The 17486-nt window shown below is 38.0% G+C and overlaps 2 protein-coding genes across 16 annotated transcripts in view; one reads left to right on the forward strand and one right to left on the reverse strand.

The window, feature by feature from the left end:
- The window catches only part of LRRC2 (leucine rich repeat containing 2), a 165366-nt gene that overhangs the window by 89319 nt on the left and 58561 nt on the right, over nt 1-17486 (reverse strand). For 3 of the 10 annotated variants that reach the window (XM_083817947.1, XM_083817939.1, XM_083817945.1), the window contains exon 1: nt 10829-10878. The exons of 1 other annotated variant lie outside the window; for it this stretch is intronic. The gene's annotated coding sequence lies outside the window, so the exon portion shown is untranslated. Of the gene's footprint in view, nt 1-10828; nt 10910-10954; nt 11044-17486 lie in introns of those variants that run through there. 6 more of the 10 variants (XM_083817938.1, XM_083817936.1, XM_083817946.1 and 3 more) reach the window with 4 other exon arrangements.
- On the forward strand, nt 5-16753 carry LOC310889833 (uncharacterized protein). Of its 6 annotated transcripts, none has more exons than XR_014576828.1 (5): nt 5-1426; nt 5912-6052; nt 6200-6357; nt 6737-6837; nt 16623-16753. XR_014576828.1 is itself a non-coding variant. In XM_083817959.1 (4 exons), exons 1-4 carry the CDS (start codon nt 1223-1225, stop codon nt 6777-6779), a joined length of 546 nt encoding a protein of 181 aa, XP_083674085.1. In that variant the 5' UTR covers nt 5-1222; the 3' UTR covers nt 6780-10835. The 6 variants fall into 6 exon arrangements, 1 of the variants encoding a protein (XP_083674085.1); XR_014576829.1 differs by lacking the exon at nt 16623-16753 and adding an exon at nt 9048-10835; XR_014576830.1 differs by lacking the exon at nt 16623-16753 and adding an exon at nt 10099-10835.

Consider the following 17486-nt stretch of genomic DNA (forward strand, 5'->3'; position numbering starts at 1 on the left):
TACAGTTACACAAGGGGAAAAACTCACACCACATTTATTGACACAGATTATTTCACATGGATTTATATCCTGGTAATTGCAAGTACAGCTGTGCCTAAGATAAGACAGATTGTAGGGTCTCTAAGTTACTGCACACCTCTGAAGTGTTCATGGCATCATCTCCAAACTGTTTCCTGAAGAATAAAAATAAAATGTATACAGGGATTTTTTATTTTTATTTTCATTTAATATTCTGTCTTAAATAGCTGGGAACCTAATTCATGTAAATCCATTTACTTCAGCACATACCTCTTTTTTAACATCTACCAGTCTAATGTAGAATGGTAATATATCTTTAGAGATATAAACTATGTAAGAATTGCTCCCTTAATACAACTTACGCTAACAGCTACAATACAAGCTCGTTGGCCTGCTGACCAGTCCTTGTCACAACATAATCACTAGGAAGTCAACAATTGTGGATTATTGTCCCATTGTGAATGAGTAGAGACTGATGTTTCTGACCCAGTTTTTAGCATACAAGATTTCATACCTGTTTCTTTAACCAGCTCTATACCCAAAGATTATTTCAGTAGGCTGGCACATAGCTTTACTGACAGATCAAAAGCTGTGCTTCCCACTCCTTCCTTTTCCACATCTTCTTGCCACTACTCCTGCTTTGGCCAGGAAGCACACAATTTGGTATGAGTTGAGCCAATTCATCACTGACCAAAGAAATATTCTGATTCTAAAGAGAAAGATAAATTTTGTTGTGGCTGAATGTGTTATCTGTCTGAAGGGATGGGAGAAAATGATCAGCCAGTGACTAGAAGCAGTTTACTGGACAGTAGCAGTTCAATTTTTCCCCCGTTAAATGGCATGTATAACTCAGAAATGTGATATATGGAGTAATAACTCGCATCAAGATGGTTGATGTTAATAAAGAAGGGGGAGATGTGGGAGCGTGGCCATGGGGGTCGACAAGCCCCATGGTTGGTGATAACACCGTACTCTTAACGATGAGGCCACCAGGAATGTGAAGAGTAGAGAGGGAACAAAGAAGGGTGATTCCGGAGACGCCTTGCCGTCTCGGGTTGCTTGTTCTCCCTCCGTTAAGGCATGGGAGTTGCTGGGCGGTTGCTGTTGCCGGGCGAGGTTGTTTGCAACGCGGGAAAAGGCGGCCCCGCATGGGCTGGTGTCGATCACATTTTGTTGCTGCCGGGAACCGTGGGGGGGGCAGAGCATGCGCAGAAGAAGAGGGAGCCGGTCGAAGCCGCCCCTGCGGTGTGGACGAGATAATTACAATAGGAAGCGGCGACAGGTCACACATACGTATAGGCGTACTCGGGTTTCTTATGAATATGTAAAAGCAATGTTCTACATGTTCAGAAAGTTCGACGGTTGTGCGTGCGTGTTGGAAGAGCATAGGCTCCCGGTGCAGCCAGCGGTGATTACTTGCTTTTTATAAATATTACTAAATTCAGATTGAGTTGTATCTTCATTTATAACAGAAAGAACTGCATTACATTAATAGCAAGGAATACAAAAGGAAGAAAAAATAAATCTGCCCTCATTTGCACACCAGGAATCCTCTGCATTTTCAGCAGCATATGACTGATGTTCTGACCAACACATTGGCTTCACTTTTGAAGTGCAGCCCTTGCCAGTTCTAGCACAACAGTGAAATGATGTGAACTCCATGCAAGATAGTATGAATTTCTCCAGTCCAAATCTGACTTAACAATTTACAATCATAGTTCACCACGAGAAAATTGGGTGCATTTCTGGGTGCAAACCTGCCTGAAGGGTTATGATTTGCAAGCTCATGGGAGTTGGATCTTAGAGACAGTGAGAAAGCAAATAAATAAATAAATAAATTCCCTATTAAATATATATATATAATAATGGAAAGGTTCGCACAGCTGGAAACCTCAGGACATTTGTGTGGAGCAGCTGATAACTGCTATCACTGCCTCCTCATTGACTCTTCATTGGCAGCTTCACACTTCTTGCAGTTCTGCAAGCATCGATTTAAAATGGCCTGTAACACTGCCAGCTTAATTTAACAGCAAGAAGCTGAAGCTAGTGGGAAAAAAAAAAAAAAAAGCTATGCAAGTTCTACAAGAGACTGTATAGTACATCCTGGAAGAGACATTGTTGCCTTCCTATAGATTTCTCTTTTTGCTTTAAATGAAAGTTAGGGGAATATGTAAGCATCCAAAAAATGTTGATATGCCAGAGTTAAATTTTAATAATCACCTATTTATATTTGGTCTTTATAGTTCTGTTTCCCCAATTTAGCTAGCAAGTCATTTCTCATCTTGCTCACATAGCTTTGCACATTTGAAAAAGAGATGCTTGTTTCTCCAAAGACTGCAGTATAATCACTGTGTATGTACTAAAGAAACTGCACAAATCCTGTGAGATCTATCCCAACTAGTGGTAGATTACAATGTACTCAAAACACCAACATTGGTTCCCCCAGGGGCCACCACTGATTTCAGCAGTAGCAGAACTGGCTGATTGTTAGCCCCTAAATGAAATGTCATTAATATTTCCTTAATGGAGTTATGGCTTCTAGCCTTTTAGTCTCTATTGCCTTGACCTTGTGTTGTGCCCTCATGTTGCAAAATGAGTGCATAAATCCATATTGTCATACCAAGTTCTCCCAAAGGCCTGGGCACTTTGACATGGCAACTTATTTATAATTTATAATGCCCATAAAGCTTCCGTGACTTGGGTTAAACTTAAAAAGTCTTGGCTACCTGCCTAACATTCACCTGATGATTTGTTCAAATTTAAACTTTACAGGTGCAAATTTCCTTGAGGCAGGCACCAATCTGTATAGGAGGCAAGACTCATTCAAGGCTTTGCATTTTGCATTTGCTTGGCAGATCCTTAAGCCTACCTAGAGATGTTGTGATTTCATTAGCTTTGACAGAACTAAAGCTTTACTGCTCCAAACTCAGGTAATGGCCAGGGTAATACCTGGAAAAGAAGGGATTGGAACAACTTTCAAAATTGTCTGTCACTGTGTAACTTAATAAATCTAGTTTAGACATCTTAGATTTAATGTAATTAAAATTTATGTTAAGGATGAGAAGTCATTCATTTCACCTTTGCAGTTTTTCTTTTTTCTTTTTTTTTTTTAAATTAGATATTTCCTTGACTATGTTACAGACGTTTTATTTCTTCCATAATATTCTTTTTGCCCTACCTGTTGGCTTTCCAAAAGGCTCCTGGGCTAATTTGTGCCTACATAGGTATAAATAAATTGGTGAATTCGCATCTGCCTCTAACAACAGCTGCACAACATCTGCAGTGATGAGGTAGTATGTCCCAGAAAGAGACAAAGGCAGCCTGTATTTGTTGTGATGTATGTTCACTCAGGTGAGCAGGAGTGGAGATATCCATACTGGGAGTGGGGGGTAGACAGGTGATAATTGCCTTTCAATTGCTTATTGACTGACTTGCTAGGCAGGAAAGCAGAAGTAGCAGCTTTTAAGTCTTAGAGGACACAACTTGGAAAGCTGCTTCAAGTTCTTACAGTGATTTGTTCTTTAAACAGATGATGGTGAGCAGTAGCTAGAGGGGTTTGACAACAGAATACGTTATTTCTTCCTTGGTTTTGAACGGCTACAGAAGGATAATGAGTAAGAGCCTCCCTACTAGGCTGGAAAGGTCAAGATCCTCTTTACAACTCTGTCAGTGTTCTTGACTGATTTTTTTAATGACTGAATGGAAAGAGTTTCTCTATTTTTTTAGTGGGTTTAATTTAGTTAAGGTGAACTTTTGCGATCAAATACATAGCTGCTTTGGTGGATTATTTCACCTTTCCCACCTATGCTGCAATTTATGACTCTCCTTCACACCTCTCCTGAGCCCTCTCTTCTGTCTTAGATCCATTTGTGCAGAAATATGCACTGGAGCAGTCTTTCTGCTATAGGAATTGTGGCAACAAGGATGAATAATTCAAACTGAATACCTTGGTGACGTTTTCTTCTACCTATTGTTTTGCTAACTTTCTGTGAGAAGATTTAAATCCTCTTGAACTAGTTATTAAAATACTAAGCTCTCTATCTGTATTTTCATTCTAAAGTTGTGTTTGATCATGGTACTTGCTCTATATATTTCTAGTCCTTACTTTAGATGACTTGCTCCTATTTTAAAATCACATTTCTAACATGAATGCTCAGCATAAGTGGATTTCTGGGATCATTCTTGTCAGAAGGTATTTCGGCTGCTAGTAAGTTTTTTCACTTCAGAAAACTCACAATAAAGGAGGGCTACCAGTTATGACAATTCAGATGTGTAACCTTGCTATATATTCAATTCACCACCCTCTACTTGAAACTTTTAAAAGTCTTTCACACTGTAAACTAGGATGAGTTTTCTGTTTAAAAGAACCTATTTTCCAATCACTTGAAGCAAATAGTTTTTAAAAAGGAGAAGTCATGTGGGAAATGAACTATACATGCTTTGCTTTGAAAATAACTTTCTCTGTATTTAAAGAGACTTGCTCTTGGTAAGGAAAGGTCAGTAATGGGTGAGGAACTGATGTGATTTTTCATGATCAAATTTTTAAACTTTGGCAATATCCCATATTTCTTTTCTAAAAATCGTTTTTAGATGCATTTTTACTTGAAAAAAAAAATTGCAAGTTTTCTCTGTATCCTTGCAAAAAGTGATGCTGGCAATATATTAATACAGCTCCCTGACCACTGCAGACTGGGATGATTTTTTACTAAAAACAGTTTTACAAAGCTATTTCGTCCTTTCACCCTGACTTCAATCTGTGTTAGGCAATAACATGGGGAAAATAGAGTACTGAAGGACAATCCTGTTTCTCAGCTTTTGCTGAAAGAATATCAAGCAATTATAGAGCCACAAAAACAGGGGAGACAAGACATCAAGAGGTCACCTTATCATCCTGCCCCGTGGCCCAGGACAGGATGAAGAATACCCCAAAGCAATATAGTCCTTGTACTGCAGAGATTTCCAATATTTCTTCTAGTTCTTTTTTTTTCTTTTTTTTTTTTCTTTAGCTTACTGTATTTCAATACGGTTGAGAGAACATCACTATTTTAAAATCTCATATGATGACAGATGTAAAAACACTTGCACATGTGAAAGTAAGATTTAGGAGTGTAACACTGCTCTTAAAATTTCACAGACAAGTTGTTAAACTTGTTAAATTTTGCTGCAAATATGAAGAACCAGTGTCTTGGGCAAGTTTTTCTGAATGTCCTAAACACTTCAGTGGTTGATACCATGACTTTAATAAAAATAAAATAAATTAAAAATAAATAAATAAAGCAGTCTGCAGAGACTGTGATGCTGTTATCCATGGTATAAAGGAACTAACTCATCTCTGCACGAGTGTGTTTGTGGGACTGTGCACAGCATCCCCACATATTTCAGGATGATTGTGGTAAGTAAATTAGCTTCAGAGGCTGAAAAAGCAGATATATAATATGCATTTTCTCATTAAGTGAGGTCCTAAACTGTTAGGTTGCAGAAGGCATTTGACATCAACATTACAACCAGGATATTAAAGTTATCAAAACACATCTTGGAGAAAAGTGATACCAAAAGATAATGTTCTAGTTAACTGAGGGGAAAATTGCCAAATCTGAGATCCGTATTAGCAAAAGAGGAAAAAAATAATAAAGAAAAATACAGGTTTTGAAAAAGACTAGTTTACTAAACAACTTGGAACTCTAAGAATCTGACTTTGCCTACTAGGTTTCCTGTCTTCCACGATCTTCTCTCTTCTGAATGCCACTGTTAGCAGCTATTCACAGCTCCATTCAAATTTCCTGTGCTTCCAAGTGCCCGCCAGAAATGCATTCCAATGGCTTAAAAAGGTTTTTTGAACAGAAGGGGAAAATGTACATGTTCAAAAATACCTCCTTTTGATTTATGTTTGCAGAGGAAAGCAGGGATAAAGAGAAGATTTTCAAAATACCTTCCCAGTGTGTTACCAGCAGAAAACATCTGTTTTTCCACATTGCATTCTGCCTTACAGAATGGAAGCAGGCCAGAACAATTCCACCTGTCTTCAGGTTTACAAGTGAGATTTCAGAGCTGGGTTTTGTTCCTTTAACAGAAACGTTTTGTAGAACCTAGCTAACAATATCAACTTCTCCCGGCTGTTTTTACAGTCCTCTGTAATTGAAGGAGATACTTCTTCTAAACCTGTGGCTTACCACACTTGCAGGGAGGGATCTGCTTCCACCACTGTGCAAGATGTAACAGTGAAAGCAACTGTCAAGAGACCTCAAGTCACTATTCAGGAACCTTCGCACACCTTCGTGAGGAGAAAGAAAAGAAAGAAAGAAAAAAAAAAACAGGGAAGGGGACGTGGGGAGGCTGCTGGTGAGTGATTGATTTTACAAACAGACATTTTGACACAGGATGTTAGGTTCTGCAAACGTATAGAGAAAATATTTGTTCCCTTAAATATTTAAAGCTTTTTAATGTGTTCATGTTTTGCTAGAGAAATATATTAGTTATATCACTAATTCCCCAAAACATCATTCTTGGAAAGAATTAATTTTTTCAGCAATGCTTTTTCTCCTAAGTTCTGCAAGGCAAAATAGATTTTTTTTTCCTGCTTAGGAAAGACACTAAGGGTGTAATATATTAGTTTCAATGATAGATATGAAACATAAGATGGTAAATTAAATAATGCAGTGCCTAATTGAATAGTTCAGATAACTAATTATTAAATCTTTTTTCTTTTTTTTTTTCTAAGGGATCTTGGTGACTTTTCTTATGATTTTTCCTCAGATAACTGAGGTAACTATTCACCATACCGTGAAAATTATCCTTTCTCTACCTCATCAAAAGTTTAATGTGAGTACCACTTACCTTCACTTTAGACTTTTCTGCATATACATCTCCTGCTATGATCAGAAGCATTCCTGATATTCATGCAAGAACATGTAAATACATTGGAAGAATTATGTATATAATTGTGTTATAAACTGCTATTTTAGCTACTTCAATATTATTTAATCATGGCCAAAAAAAAAAAAAACCTAGACCCTCTCTTAAATTGTTTACCTCTTATCAGAAACTTAGGTATTTAATAATATATACATATATATACATATAATCTTCCATGCAAAAGCAGTAGAAGGTGTAGCATTTTTACAGTATAACGCTTGCTGAGCTGAAGACTTTTAAACATGATTCATTTTAATCTCAGTGTGGCCATTTCCTGATTTGCATATTCCAGTTAATCTGAATTTTCCATTTGACAACATGGTCAGTGTCTTCTAAGAATGTCTGTAATGGGCAATAGCAAGTCCTCAGAACTGCTAATAGACTGTGGTTTTCCAAGAAAAAGAAAAAAAAATCTCCTGCTGCAGGCTGTACTAGGATGGCCAGTCTTTTTTTCAAAGCTAAGGTGAAACATAACTACAAAGACCTGTTGTGGAAGTCCTCTGATCCACAGCTTCCAATAACATCCTAAATTGCCAATAGAAGGGATTCCTTGCAAATTATCACTGTGGATTTCACTTATATGCTTAACTATAATATTTCCTTGGCCTACAATGAAGTAGAGATTTCATGAAGTTAGGTATATCATAAAGACAGGGAGAAACAGATCTTACCGTTGGGAGGATTACAACTCAAATCAGGCAGAACAGATGAGTTAGGGAGAAATTTAAATTGTTTTAAAGCTGCAAAACTGAGATCCAAAGAAAAAGTAACTTTGGAGCAAAAGGTACTTCTACAGAAAAGACCACTAGATTTTCTGAGGCCCACCCAACACAGTCTCTGCCCTAAAGCAGTGGCTGCCAAATTAGGAGCCTGATGGAAATTTAATTGCTGAAGCAGGCATACTCTTAATGTCATCAGTGAAAGTTTGGAAAGTACAGTTTTCAGGTCTTTGTAATCCAGCAAGACCAGCTTTGTAGCAAACACAGCTCTCACAAGAGCTACAATTAGTCAGTGATGAGGTACCACTGGGGAGAAATGCATATCTTCTAATTGTTTTGTATTATCTAAGCATTAGCCTCATTCAGAATCTAGCTAAGTACATGGCTGTCTTTACAGGATTACCTCATATCAACTAGACAGACTCACTTGTGGGACAATATGACCCTTCTTTCTGATAATTTCATCTAAAAAGTACCAAAATTTTTTAACTGCTTTTGCGTTTCTTGCTGTCTCTGTCTCTCACAGTTTCCAGTTTCTAATCTCATTACTACTGTAGGTACTATCTAAATAGGTTAATAGACTGCTGCTGTGGAGCACTGAAAATCAGTCTAGGCAATCAGTCATCTGTTTAAAACAGTCAAGTGAAGTTTTAAATTAAGATGGGGCTTGAGTCAAAATGTTAGGGCTAAAAACCTTTGCTCCACGGGACGGACTGGATGCATGGTCACGTTTTGTGTCTCTTTTCTGAACTGATTAATTATCTCACCTCTCAGACAACTATCAGTGGAAGTTTCTCACTTGCTCTTTGAATGATTCTAACAGAAAAACAAGTATTCAGACAGAGGTATATTAAACAGAAATAACCACTGCTAATTAATTAATGTCAGACCTATGCATGCAGCACATACAGAGTTAGGTCCAGATTTTCTTTGGTGATTAGGCATTGGTCCCTCTTCAGTTCAGAAGGAAGACTAAGATGTGAATGCCCTTGGCTAACCCCACAATTTATGTCAAAGAATACAGTAGGCCAAAAAAAAAAAAAAAAAAGAGGCAAACAGCAGCACTATTAGCCAGTTGGTCTTGCATTCAGTACTGATAGATGTGAGAACCTTGTCTGAAATGAGCCATTTAGTGACAGCATTCCTCATTTAATCTGTAACAAAGCAGCTTCCAGGAACAGTCATTACTCCAGCAGTTCCCTCCAGGAGATATATCTGCAGCAGGAGGTGAGGAATTCTGTCTACAGTGCACCTCATGAGAGTCTTCATGAGGTTGTGACAAACTAGAAAAAAGTTTGAAGGATCTCACACTGAATCTAACCTTTCTGAGTCCCAAATCTAAAAACAATGTCTTAATGAAAAAGTCTGAGCCAAAGCCTGTCTCTTTGTGCTTCTTAGAGTTTTCACAGCGATGTATGACAAAAACATGGACACAGCAAGAAAAAACACCAGCACCACCATTAAAAACATGAGTAAGTCACTGAAAGCACATCCAATAGCAGCACAATGCTGATCATAAAGGGATTTTGATAGCACAGGTCTAGTGGAAGAAACTATTTCAGACACTTACTCTGACCTGTGCATTTCACTGCCTGTACAAAATTACTTTCAACAGGATCCATCAACTTTTCTACTGCAACTCTGACCACACCGTGGATTCTGTATTGCTTTCTGTGTTGAGGTAGCTGAAAATGCAGGTATAGGTTTTGCTGACCCTTTGGGGGGGGCTTGAAGTATTTTTGTAATAACATCTATAGTCGATTTTTTTTTTCCACATTTCTAGGTGAGAAAAAAATCTATCAAGATAACTTTTACACAGACAGAAAGAAAGAGATAAAAAAGGACAGAAAAAAAAAAGAGAGAGAAAAAAACAACTTTACGGGGCTTTGGTTTTGGTGCACTTATTTGAGTTTTAGAGTAGGTTTTTTATTTTATTTTTTTTGCTAGCAAAGTCAGGAACAACATCTTTAATATTGAATCAATGGAATGGCTGTCTTTTTTTTCTTCCTTTTTTTTCTTTTTCTTTTTTCTTTTTTAGATTTTTGCAGTCCCATTTTAGGATAGATCTATATCCTCTTGACAAAGCCAAAGGTAATACTTGTTCCTCAAGGAGGGATCTGGAGAAATTCTGATCCTCTTTAGTGTCTTATGAGTAGATGCCCTAGTTTGGAGGGGAAATGCCTGCTGTGCACAGCAGGAGCTGGTGCCAGGCTACAAGTTCACAAGATAGGTTGTGACAAGATCTGTTTTTTTCCCATATGTTTAAACTTAACCCACTCCCTGCAAAACTTTTGCAACTGGCTTCATTGTTTTCAGTTTTTCATTGTAACTGAATGACATGCTGCTGTAATAATTTCTTGTCTAAAGGGGTTTATTTATTTCTAATGGGCAATTACACTTTTGTTGTTGTTGTTAATGAGTGGCAACTTTTTCCAAAATCACTCTACAGACGATATCATCCATCTTATGAGTTGATTGCTTCTTTGAAGAGACTGAGTGATCATCTTGAAATGCTTATGCTGATGTGAAGCCATAATATAAATTGTTTGCTTGACCTTTTCAAGACTGAAAGCCTTACTTTTTTCAGCTCATCATAATGTATTGATTTTGTAACGAAATAAAAGGCTTCTCCTCCCGTTCACCTTTTTCTCCAGAAAGAGAGAAGTGGACATATGCTGAAGTTTTGTAGGATATCATGCTAAATATCTCATTATGGAACAGTTCAGGCTTTCCAAAACTGCAGTCCCTATAAACACCCTAGCTCCATATGTAACCTACAGGAGCAAATAAAGGAGAAGTGTATATCAAATGTCCCTTATTACCCTCTGGTATTTAAAAAGGTGAGTTAGTTTTCCTTTTGCCTCAGAGTCATACTGTGCCTCATCCTAATCCTATAGACACAAACAGGAGCAGATCATTGCCTTCAGACTGACAAGAAAGAAAAGCTGAAAACAGACATTTTGATTTTCTGTGTCTTTTAATAACCTTGCTACAGCTTCTTGTCCTTGATGCAATCCTGGCATATCCCAGATCCACTGATCCTTTTGCATTACTGGCACAGATTTTGCTATTTCTGCAGGCATCTAACAGAAAGCCAATTCAGCTCTTTCACTGTGTGAATGAAAGCTCAGCCCTTTCACACTAGGCAAAGAAACAGTGCGGTCTTTAGCAGGAGCTACCTTTGTTGCCCCAACAGATGAGCTGCTAGAGAGTTGTTCGGCCGGAAAGGAAGTTCAAGCAGAACCTTTGCCTGCGAAAAGACAAACAGGTGTCATAGGATTTGGTCATTTTGTACTTCTTCTTACCTTAGCCGTAGTAGTAGCACAAACAGGATTCTCTGAGGTGTGGAAATCCTAGATAAACACACACAAATCCATTATCCATTACAAGCACGCAGGAGGAGAGGAGAAGGAGTAAAAACCTGAGCCACACTGAATCCAGCCACTCATTGGAGCAGCAGCCCGTGACTGTCCCTGTACTCACAGTTGAAGCATCATTTTTGGCTCTGCTCAAAACTCTGCCTAATACAAAGCCAAGGCTAGATGCAGCTCCAGCATGAAAAGGGTGTAACCTTTTGCCAACTTGTTCATACACAAAGATTACAGGAGATAATTATACATGTTTTAACTGACATGTTGCACCACAGTTTACCTTCCTCCACATCTCAGCATCTGCTCAAGAGAACCAGAATAAAGAACTTGTTACAACACCAAACTGAGAACACACACACACCAAAAAAAAAAAAAAAAAAGAGAGAGAGAGAGAAAAGTAAATTCTGCCCAGGCACCAGCAGTTTTGTAGCAGTTAGCTTCTATGATAAGAACAGGAGAATGGGTTCAACCCTGGGCAGAAAAGCTCTGCATTGCTGTCAAATAAGCTTCTCTCATGACTGCATACATGTGGAAAATCACGATCACTGCAGATATGAATGACAATAAACTTACTAGATAAAAATAGATCTAAGTGATAGCTTTTCCTCATGTTGACAATGCAGAAGAAATAATCTGCTAGGGTGCCTGATGACACTCCACCAGCAACCTATTTAACTATGCATAAAGCATGCTAAATCAGACTGAATCCAAGTACTGTGCTGTGGATTCCCTGGGCGCCAGACATGGTCTGACATGCCAAGAAGCTCAGGAACAGCTTAGACACCACCAAAGCCACACATAGATGTAAACCTGCAATCTGAATGGCTGTATTCTACCTCCATCCCATCCCTGATTTCTGCAGCCATTCAGTGAAACAGTTAAAGCAAATGCAATACTTGAAAAATAAAATGAAACCCATCACAGAGATAATTGTGCACAGTTTAGTGACCTTTGCTGGCTTTTTAATACAATCTGATTTCAAAATGGGCACAGAATTGTTTTGGGCTTTATGCCACTGTCTAGGCCACAGCAAAATTTTTAGCTGCCCACATAGTATGAATATGAGAGTAGAGAGTTAGAAAATGTCTGCTACTAAATGAAAGGCAAAGACAGGTTTGGGGGAGGACAAAGAGAATGGATGTGGTTTGGATTTTAGCTATAGAAATGCTGAGAACCTTCTTTCATACTCAGTTTAGAAATGAAAAAATAACAGATGTCATCTGATAAGTGTTATTTTCTACCAGTTTCCTTGCCTGCATTTATACAACAGCAAGCAGACATGGATCAATAATAGAATCAATAATAAGAATTAACGCTAAGGATATTAAAATTGCTATAATTACATTCCAGACAAATCTGGACACAAAATTGATTCCCTGTCGTGCAAGTGTTGAGATGTAAAACATCTTCCTCCTTCGCATCAGAAAAAAGCTATGGATTTTTATTTTTTTTTCTTTTGTGTTTGTGTGTGTGTCTGTGTCTGTGTAAAAACAGAAAGAAAGCCCAGTAGACAAGAAAGACAGAGGAAAGCAGAAACAGATGAGCAGAAAGGTTTCAAAATAGCTAATAGACTTTTGTCTAGGCCACTCAAATTAGATTTCTGTGAAAACTCAAGTCCACTCTTTAGATCAAATCAGAAAAACTAAGAATTCAAATGTGGGTCTCAGAAATCCCACCTGAGAGGTACAACTGTCAAGTTATTTATCTTTTTGGAAGGTGAGTCCCTGTTCTTGAACAATGCTCCGTCAAAACGATACATTCCACAGCATCTCATTTGGACATCAGGCCTTTTCCAATTTGTTAACATTTCCAACCAGCCATAGTTACAGGACTGCACACCCACTGTCAAACTCACAGAATGGTTGCCTGAGGCTACTTCTGTGCAAGCAGAAATTCAATATGGCATAAAGACAAAACATTTTAATTTTTTTTTTCTTAGTATCCACTTATGAGTCATCTTTTTGCTAAATGGACACTTGGGAATGGACATTTTCTGGCAGAGCATAGCCTTAACACAAAATAATCTATATGGCAAGTAGGAATCTGCTTTTAAAACAATATAACCAACCCTGTATTTGAATTTTTGACAACAGACCATTTTCCAGTATAGCCGTTATTTTTCTGTCCTTCATTCCCTACTAGAGGTTCGATTTCTCATTCAGGAGAAATAATAATTTACAATATTATCATATTCTCTTCTCCTTCCTCCAGTCTCCACAGCAGGGTATGCCATCCTCTTAGATATGCTATTTAAGTGTTAGGGAGTCTATTCTGTAAACTAGAGGGAGAAAGTGACTGAAAAAAACCTGTGCAGCAAAGTCTGTTACACATCTACCTCCCATTTTTCTTTCTAGAAATTCACAGGCAGGTTTCTACAAGACAGGAAGTTAAGCAGAAGTAGAAGACAGGTGGTTGTTGTAGCTTATGGTTTCAATGACCTCTAGGATAAAATTCTTTCTTACTCAGAGTGATCACCACTTTGCAAGCAATGTAAAGCTGAGATTCAATCACCGTTGTCCTGCAGTTGCATCAAGCCAACAAATTAAGTTTTTCAGAACTGTACTGAATGTGGTGGAATCCTTTGGTAAGAACAATCCTGCAGCATTAATGCCACGCAAGCTGTCACTGTGTGTGTGGTTTGAGCACCACAAATTAAAAAAAAAAAAAAAAAAAAAAGTATATAGTATATATAACAGTACAGTATAACAGTATATAGCCTACATATTTTGTCACCTTGGTTCCTTGGTTTCAAGGACCCCTTTGTGAGGTATACTTTATTTTCTGTTTTATTTCTAAAAGAAAGTGTTCATGAGAAAAAAATAATAATTTTAAAAAGTTTAATTTCTCCATCAGACAACTTTGACTGTCTAATATTGCAACCCACTCCTAAGAGTTTCTAAAGAGATTTTTCTGAAATGGCAATCTACGTACAAGGAAACTTTTCACAGTTGCGGGAGAAAGGTAGTATGCAAAGTCTATAGAGCAGCACGAAAATCTTTTAGAAGAACCCTGCAATAGCAAATTCTTTAAATATGTTTTGAGTGACCTGCTTGGTATTCCTATCTTGTAAACGGATATATAAAAATTTCCAGTTAGCAGCAAAGTAACAGTGTGGATGTAAGGGAACAGATGTGGCATAGCTCATTGAAAGGGCTGCTTTATATAAAATGAGATATTGTTCTGGCCCTTTAATCTGCAGAGCAGAGGGTTATAGATACTTCCCTGAAACTACTAATGCTGCAAAAATGCCACCTACTAATAAAGAGTAACTCTGTACACTAAGAACTGCCACTTGTCCCTCCTTGTCCATGCTCCTCTACATAGTCCACAGGAGAGCAACATCTGTGGCACCACACAGAAGCCTACATATGGGGGAAATAGGGAACATCCAGGAGAAGTTACCCAGGGTGAGGAGTGCACATCACTACATTAAAGTGTAACCATCAAGGAGAGTTTGAAAGGGAGACTAGAAAGACTCAGTGTTAAAGAAGTCAGTGACTTTAGCCCCAGCTGCGCAAACACTATCACCAAGTGACACAACACTTCCACACATCAGAGGATGCATCATGACCAATGTGCTCCTCTCCCACAAATGTTCCTGGTCTTAATCTTATGAACAGAATCTGCTCTGCTGCGTAGTTTTAATCTATTACATATACACACATAGCCTGGCCTAGGACTGTGGAAGAAATTTTATACCACTAGGGAAACATCAACACAATTTATTAAAAAAGAAGCCATTTTTTTCTTGTCAGTTTTTGTGTGTGGAAATGAAGGGCAGTTTTCCAAATGATAAACTGTCATAGTCCCTTGGAAATCTGTGCCCTTGTAAAAATAGAAAGATTTAGCAGGGAAAATGGTAGGTTTTCACTTAAAGAGGAATTTTATAAGTGTTCCCAAAGCCTCTATTAAGAACCAGTTAAAATGAATTAAGCTAGGCAAAGTTTCACCATAAATGTTAATCATATACTTATCTCAAGCTGTAATGTCGACCCAAATTTGCAGATATTTTCTCTACTGTCATTGCCTGGATGAGGCTTACTGCTCACTAAAATTCCCCAACTATTTCTATTTCATCTGTAGCCAAACAAAACTGTGTTAACAAAATATATACATACACCATGTTCTCATTTCAAGTCCCTATATCCCTTGGAGACTCAGGACATAGGTAAGCAATTAAACTGGTTCAAATCTTTTTTTTACCCCTGAGGATGGCTACAAGCAAACACTGCTGAAAATCACCATGTTTACAGAAATTTAGTTTTCTTCTTCAGTCATTCATGTGTGCCATATTTGGAGGATCTAAGAACACACATGAATATTCAATTTAAATAAGGCTATATCAATTCACCTTTTTGTGTGGCTGTTCTCTATGTGTGGTCTGTAAGATGACCAAATTTAAATGAAATAATTAGGAACTTAAATATTTTCACTATTGTGAATGATGACCTGAACAATTTGGGCAGCTCAGCTGAGGAGGCAGTAATCTGCAAGAGGAGAAGCGAGGCAGGAAGCTCATAAAAATCAGCTTTTCTGCCAAAAAAAAAAAAAAAAAGACATTTGCACAAGTATACATATGTATATCACAGTGTGAAACTGCAGCTGGCATGCTGTCTTGTGCCCTTTTAAAACTTTATTATCAAGTAAAACTTTGTGTTCCAGAAAAATCTCCCTATCAATTTATTGTTCCTGGCTGCCAGAGATTCCTCCTCAGGACACAACACATTTGATGTTAAAGCATTCACACTATAAATATAAATGTTCGCAACATGCTCAGTTTAGCTGACTCAGACTATTTCTACCCTCTTTTTTGAGGGGGAATTATACTAATGACTTTGATGCCACAACCACTGGTTTCTGTGGCAGAATGACTGTCCTACCATTCCAGTGTTACATCAATCCTGACCTGCAGAGTAACCAGCAAATAAATGTTTTACATGCCCCTCTCCACTCTCAACAAATGTCATTAAGCAGAGTTTGTCATGATTACTCATGTCAGTCACAAATGCTTTATCTCATCATCATATAGTCATGCTTAAAAAGATGGAGAGAAGAGAGTTTTACTACTTGCAGACACTTAGAACAGAACTACACTAGTCACTTTTCCTTAAATCTGTAATCATTCTACCTAAACCAAATGGGGAAATTGATGTCAAAATGCTAATTTCCAGGCCAGGTACATGCTGAGATTTGCTCTGTCCCTGAGAGCATGACTATCTGTACAGATTCCACTGTTGCTTTTTCTTTCCACCACTCTGGTTCTCCTGTCAGTGAAGAGCCCTTCAGCACACTGAGGTCACCCATTGCTAAAAGAACAATGGCTCTTTTCCTTCTGTAGCCCCAGGTGTGATCTAATTGCTTGAAGTTTCCCTTATTTTCCTGACTTTACTCCTAGTTTGTTCTTTATCACTAGATTTTTATTTTTTATTCTTCAGAAGCAGTTCACTGACTGTCTGTAACACCTACAAGCTAGAAACTTTCAAAACAGTCTTTTGATACAGCTATCAATTCTCATGGCCTGGATGAAGATATAAACATTTGGTCTTGCAGACAAACAGCTTTCCCCAAGCATCATTCTAAATGTGCCACCTCTGGTTTACAGATGTGTGTTGGAATGGCTCACCTATGCAGCTGCAGATCAATTCACACAGTTCCCAAGCTAGTACGGCGGAGAAATGAAACGGTTGTAATGGTAGAACTTCAACTTCAGCATACTCCTTGCAGAAAAGCAACCTGGAACACAAGGCAACTGCAAACATTGGCACATGCAGCATATTTTTAATGGTTGGACCAGGGCCCAGATGGATCTCAAGGCTGTAATATGAGACAGGAGCCCTTGACTGGAACAATAGACTGGAGACAAAAGGAAGACCTGGACTGCTGACAGCAGTTAAAATTATTATATACCAATTTGTTTCTATTTTAATTGCTTCTAACATTTAATTATTATTATCATAGATTAAAGCAACGATTGGATTTCTCATTTTGCTTGCCACTTCTGGTGCCTACCAGGATAACTCTCCACGAAGTATCAGACCTGTTCCTTACATGTATCTCATCACCAGTAACCAGTTTCACAAAGTGACAGACATGTATGTGTAAATATATATATATAAATATATATATATATATAAAAATATATATATATATAAGCTGCTGACTACTTTGGATTTGAAACAGTGACATGGTTTAGGGTTTTCTAATAGCTCACAATACCTGAAAAGAAGTCCTGTCCAATTCCTTCTTTCAATGTCTGGATGCCAGCCAGACAATCCTGCTACCCCCACACACCAGCTCTCAAACTTGCTGGACCTCTTGCTGAGCTGGTTTAATTCATAAGACAGAAAACTAGCCTGAGGGAAAATATATAAATAAATAAATATTTTTAAGTGTTTATTCTAGGTTAACAGATGGATTCAGCTCCATAAAAGGTCCAATGCTACTAGAGCAAGTGCAAATTTGCCAC

This window comes from Anser anser (genome assembly GCF_964211835.1).
Source record: "Anser anser genome assembly, chromosome: Z".
In the NCBI taxonomy this organism is placed as follows: domain Eukaryota; kingdom Metazoa; phylum Chordata; class Aves; order Anseriformes; family Anatidae; genus Anser; species Anser anser.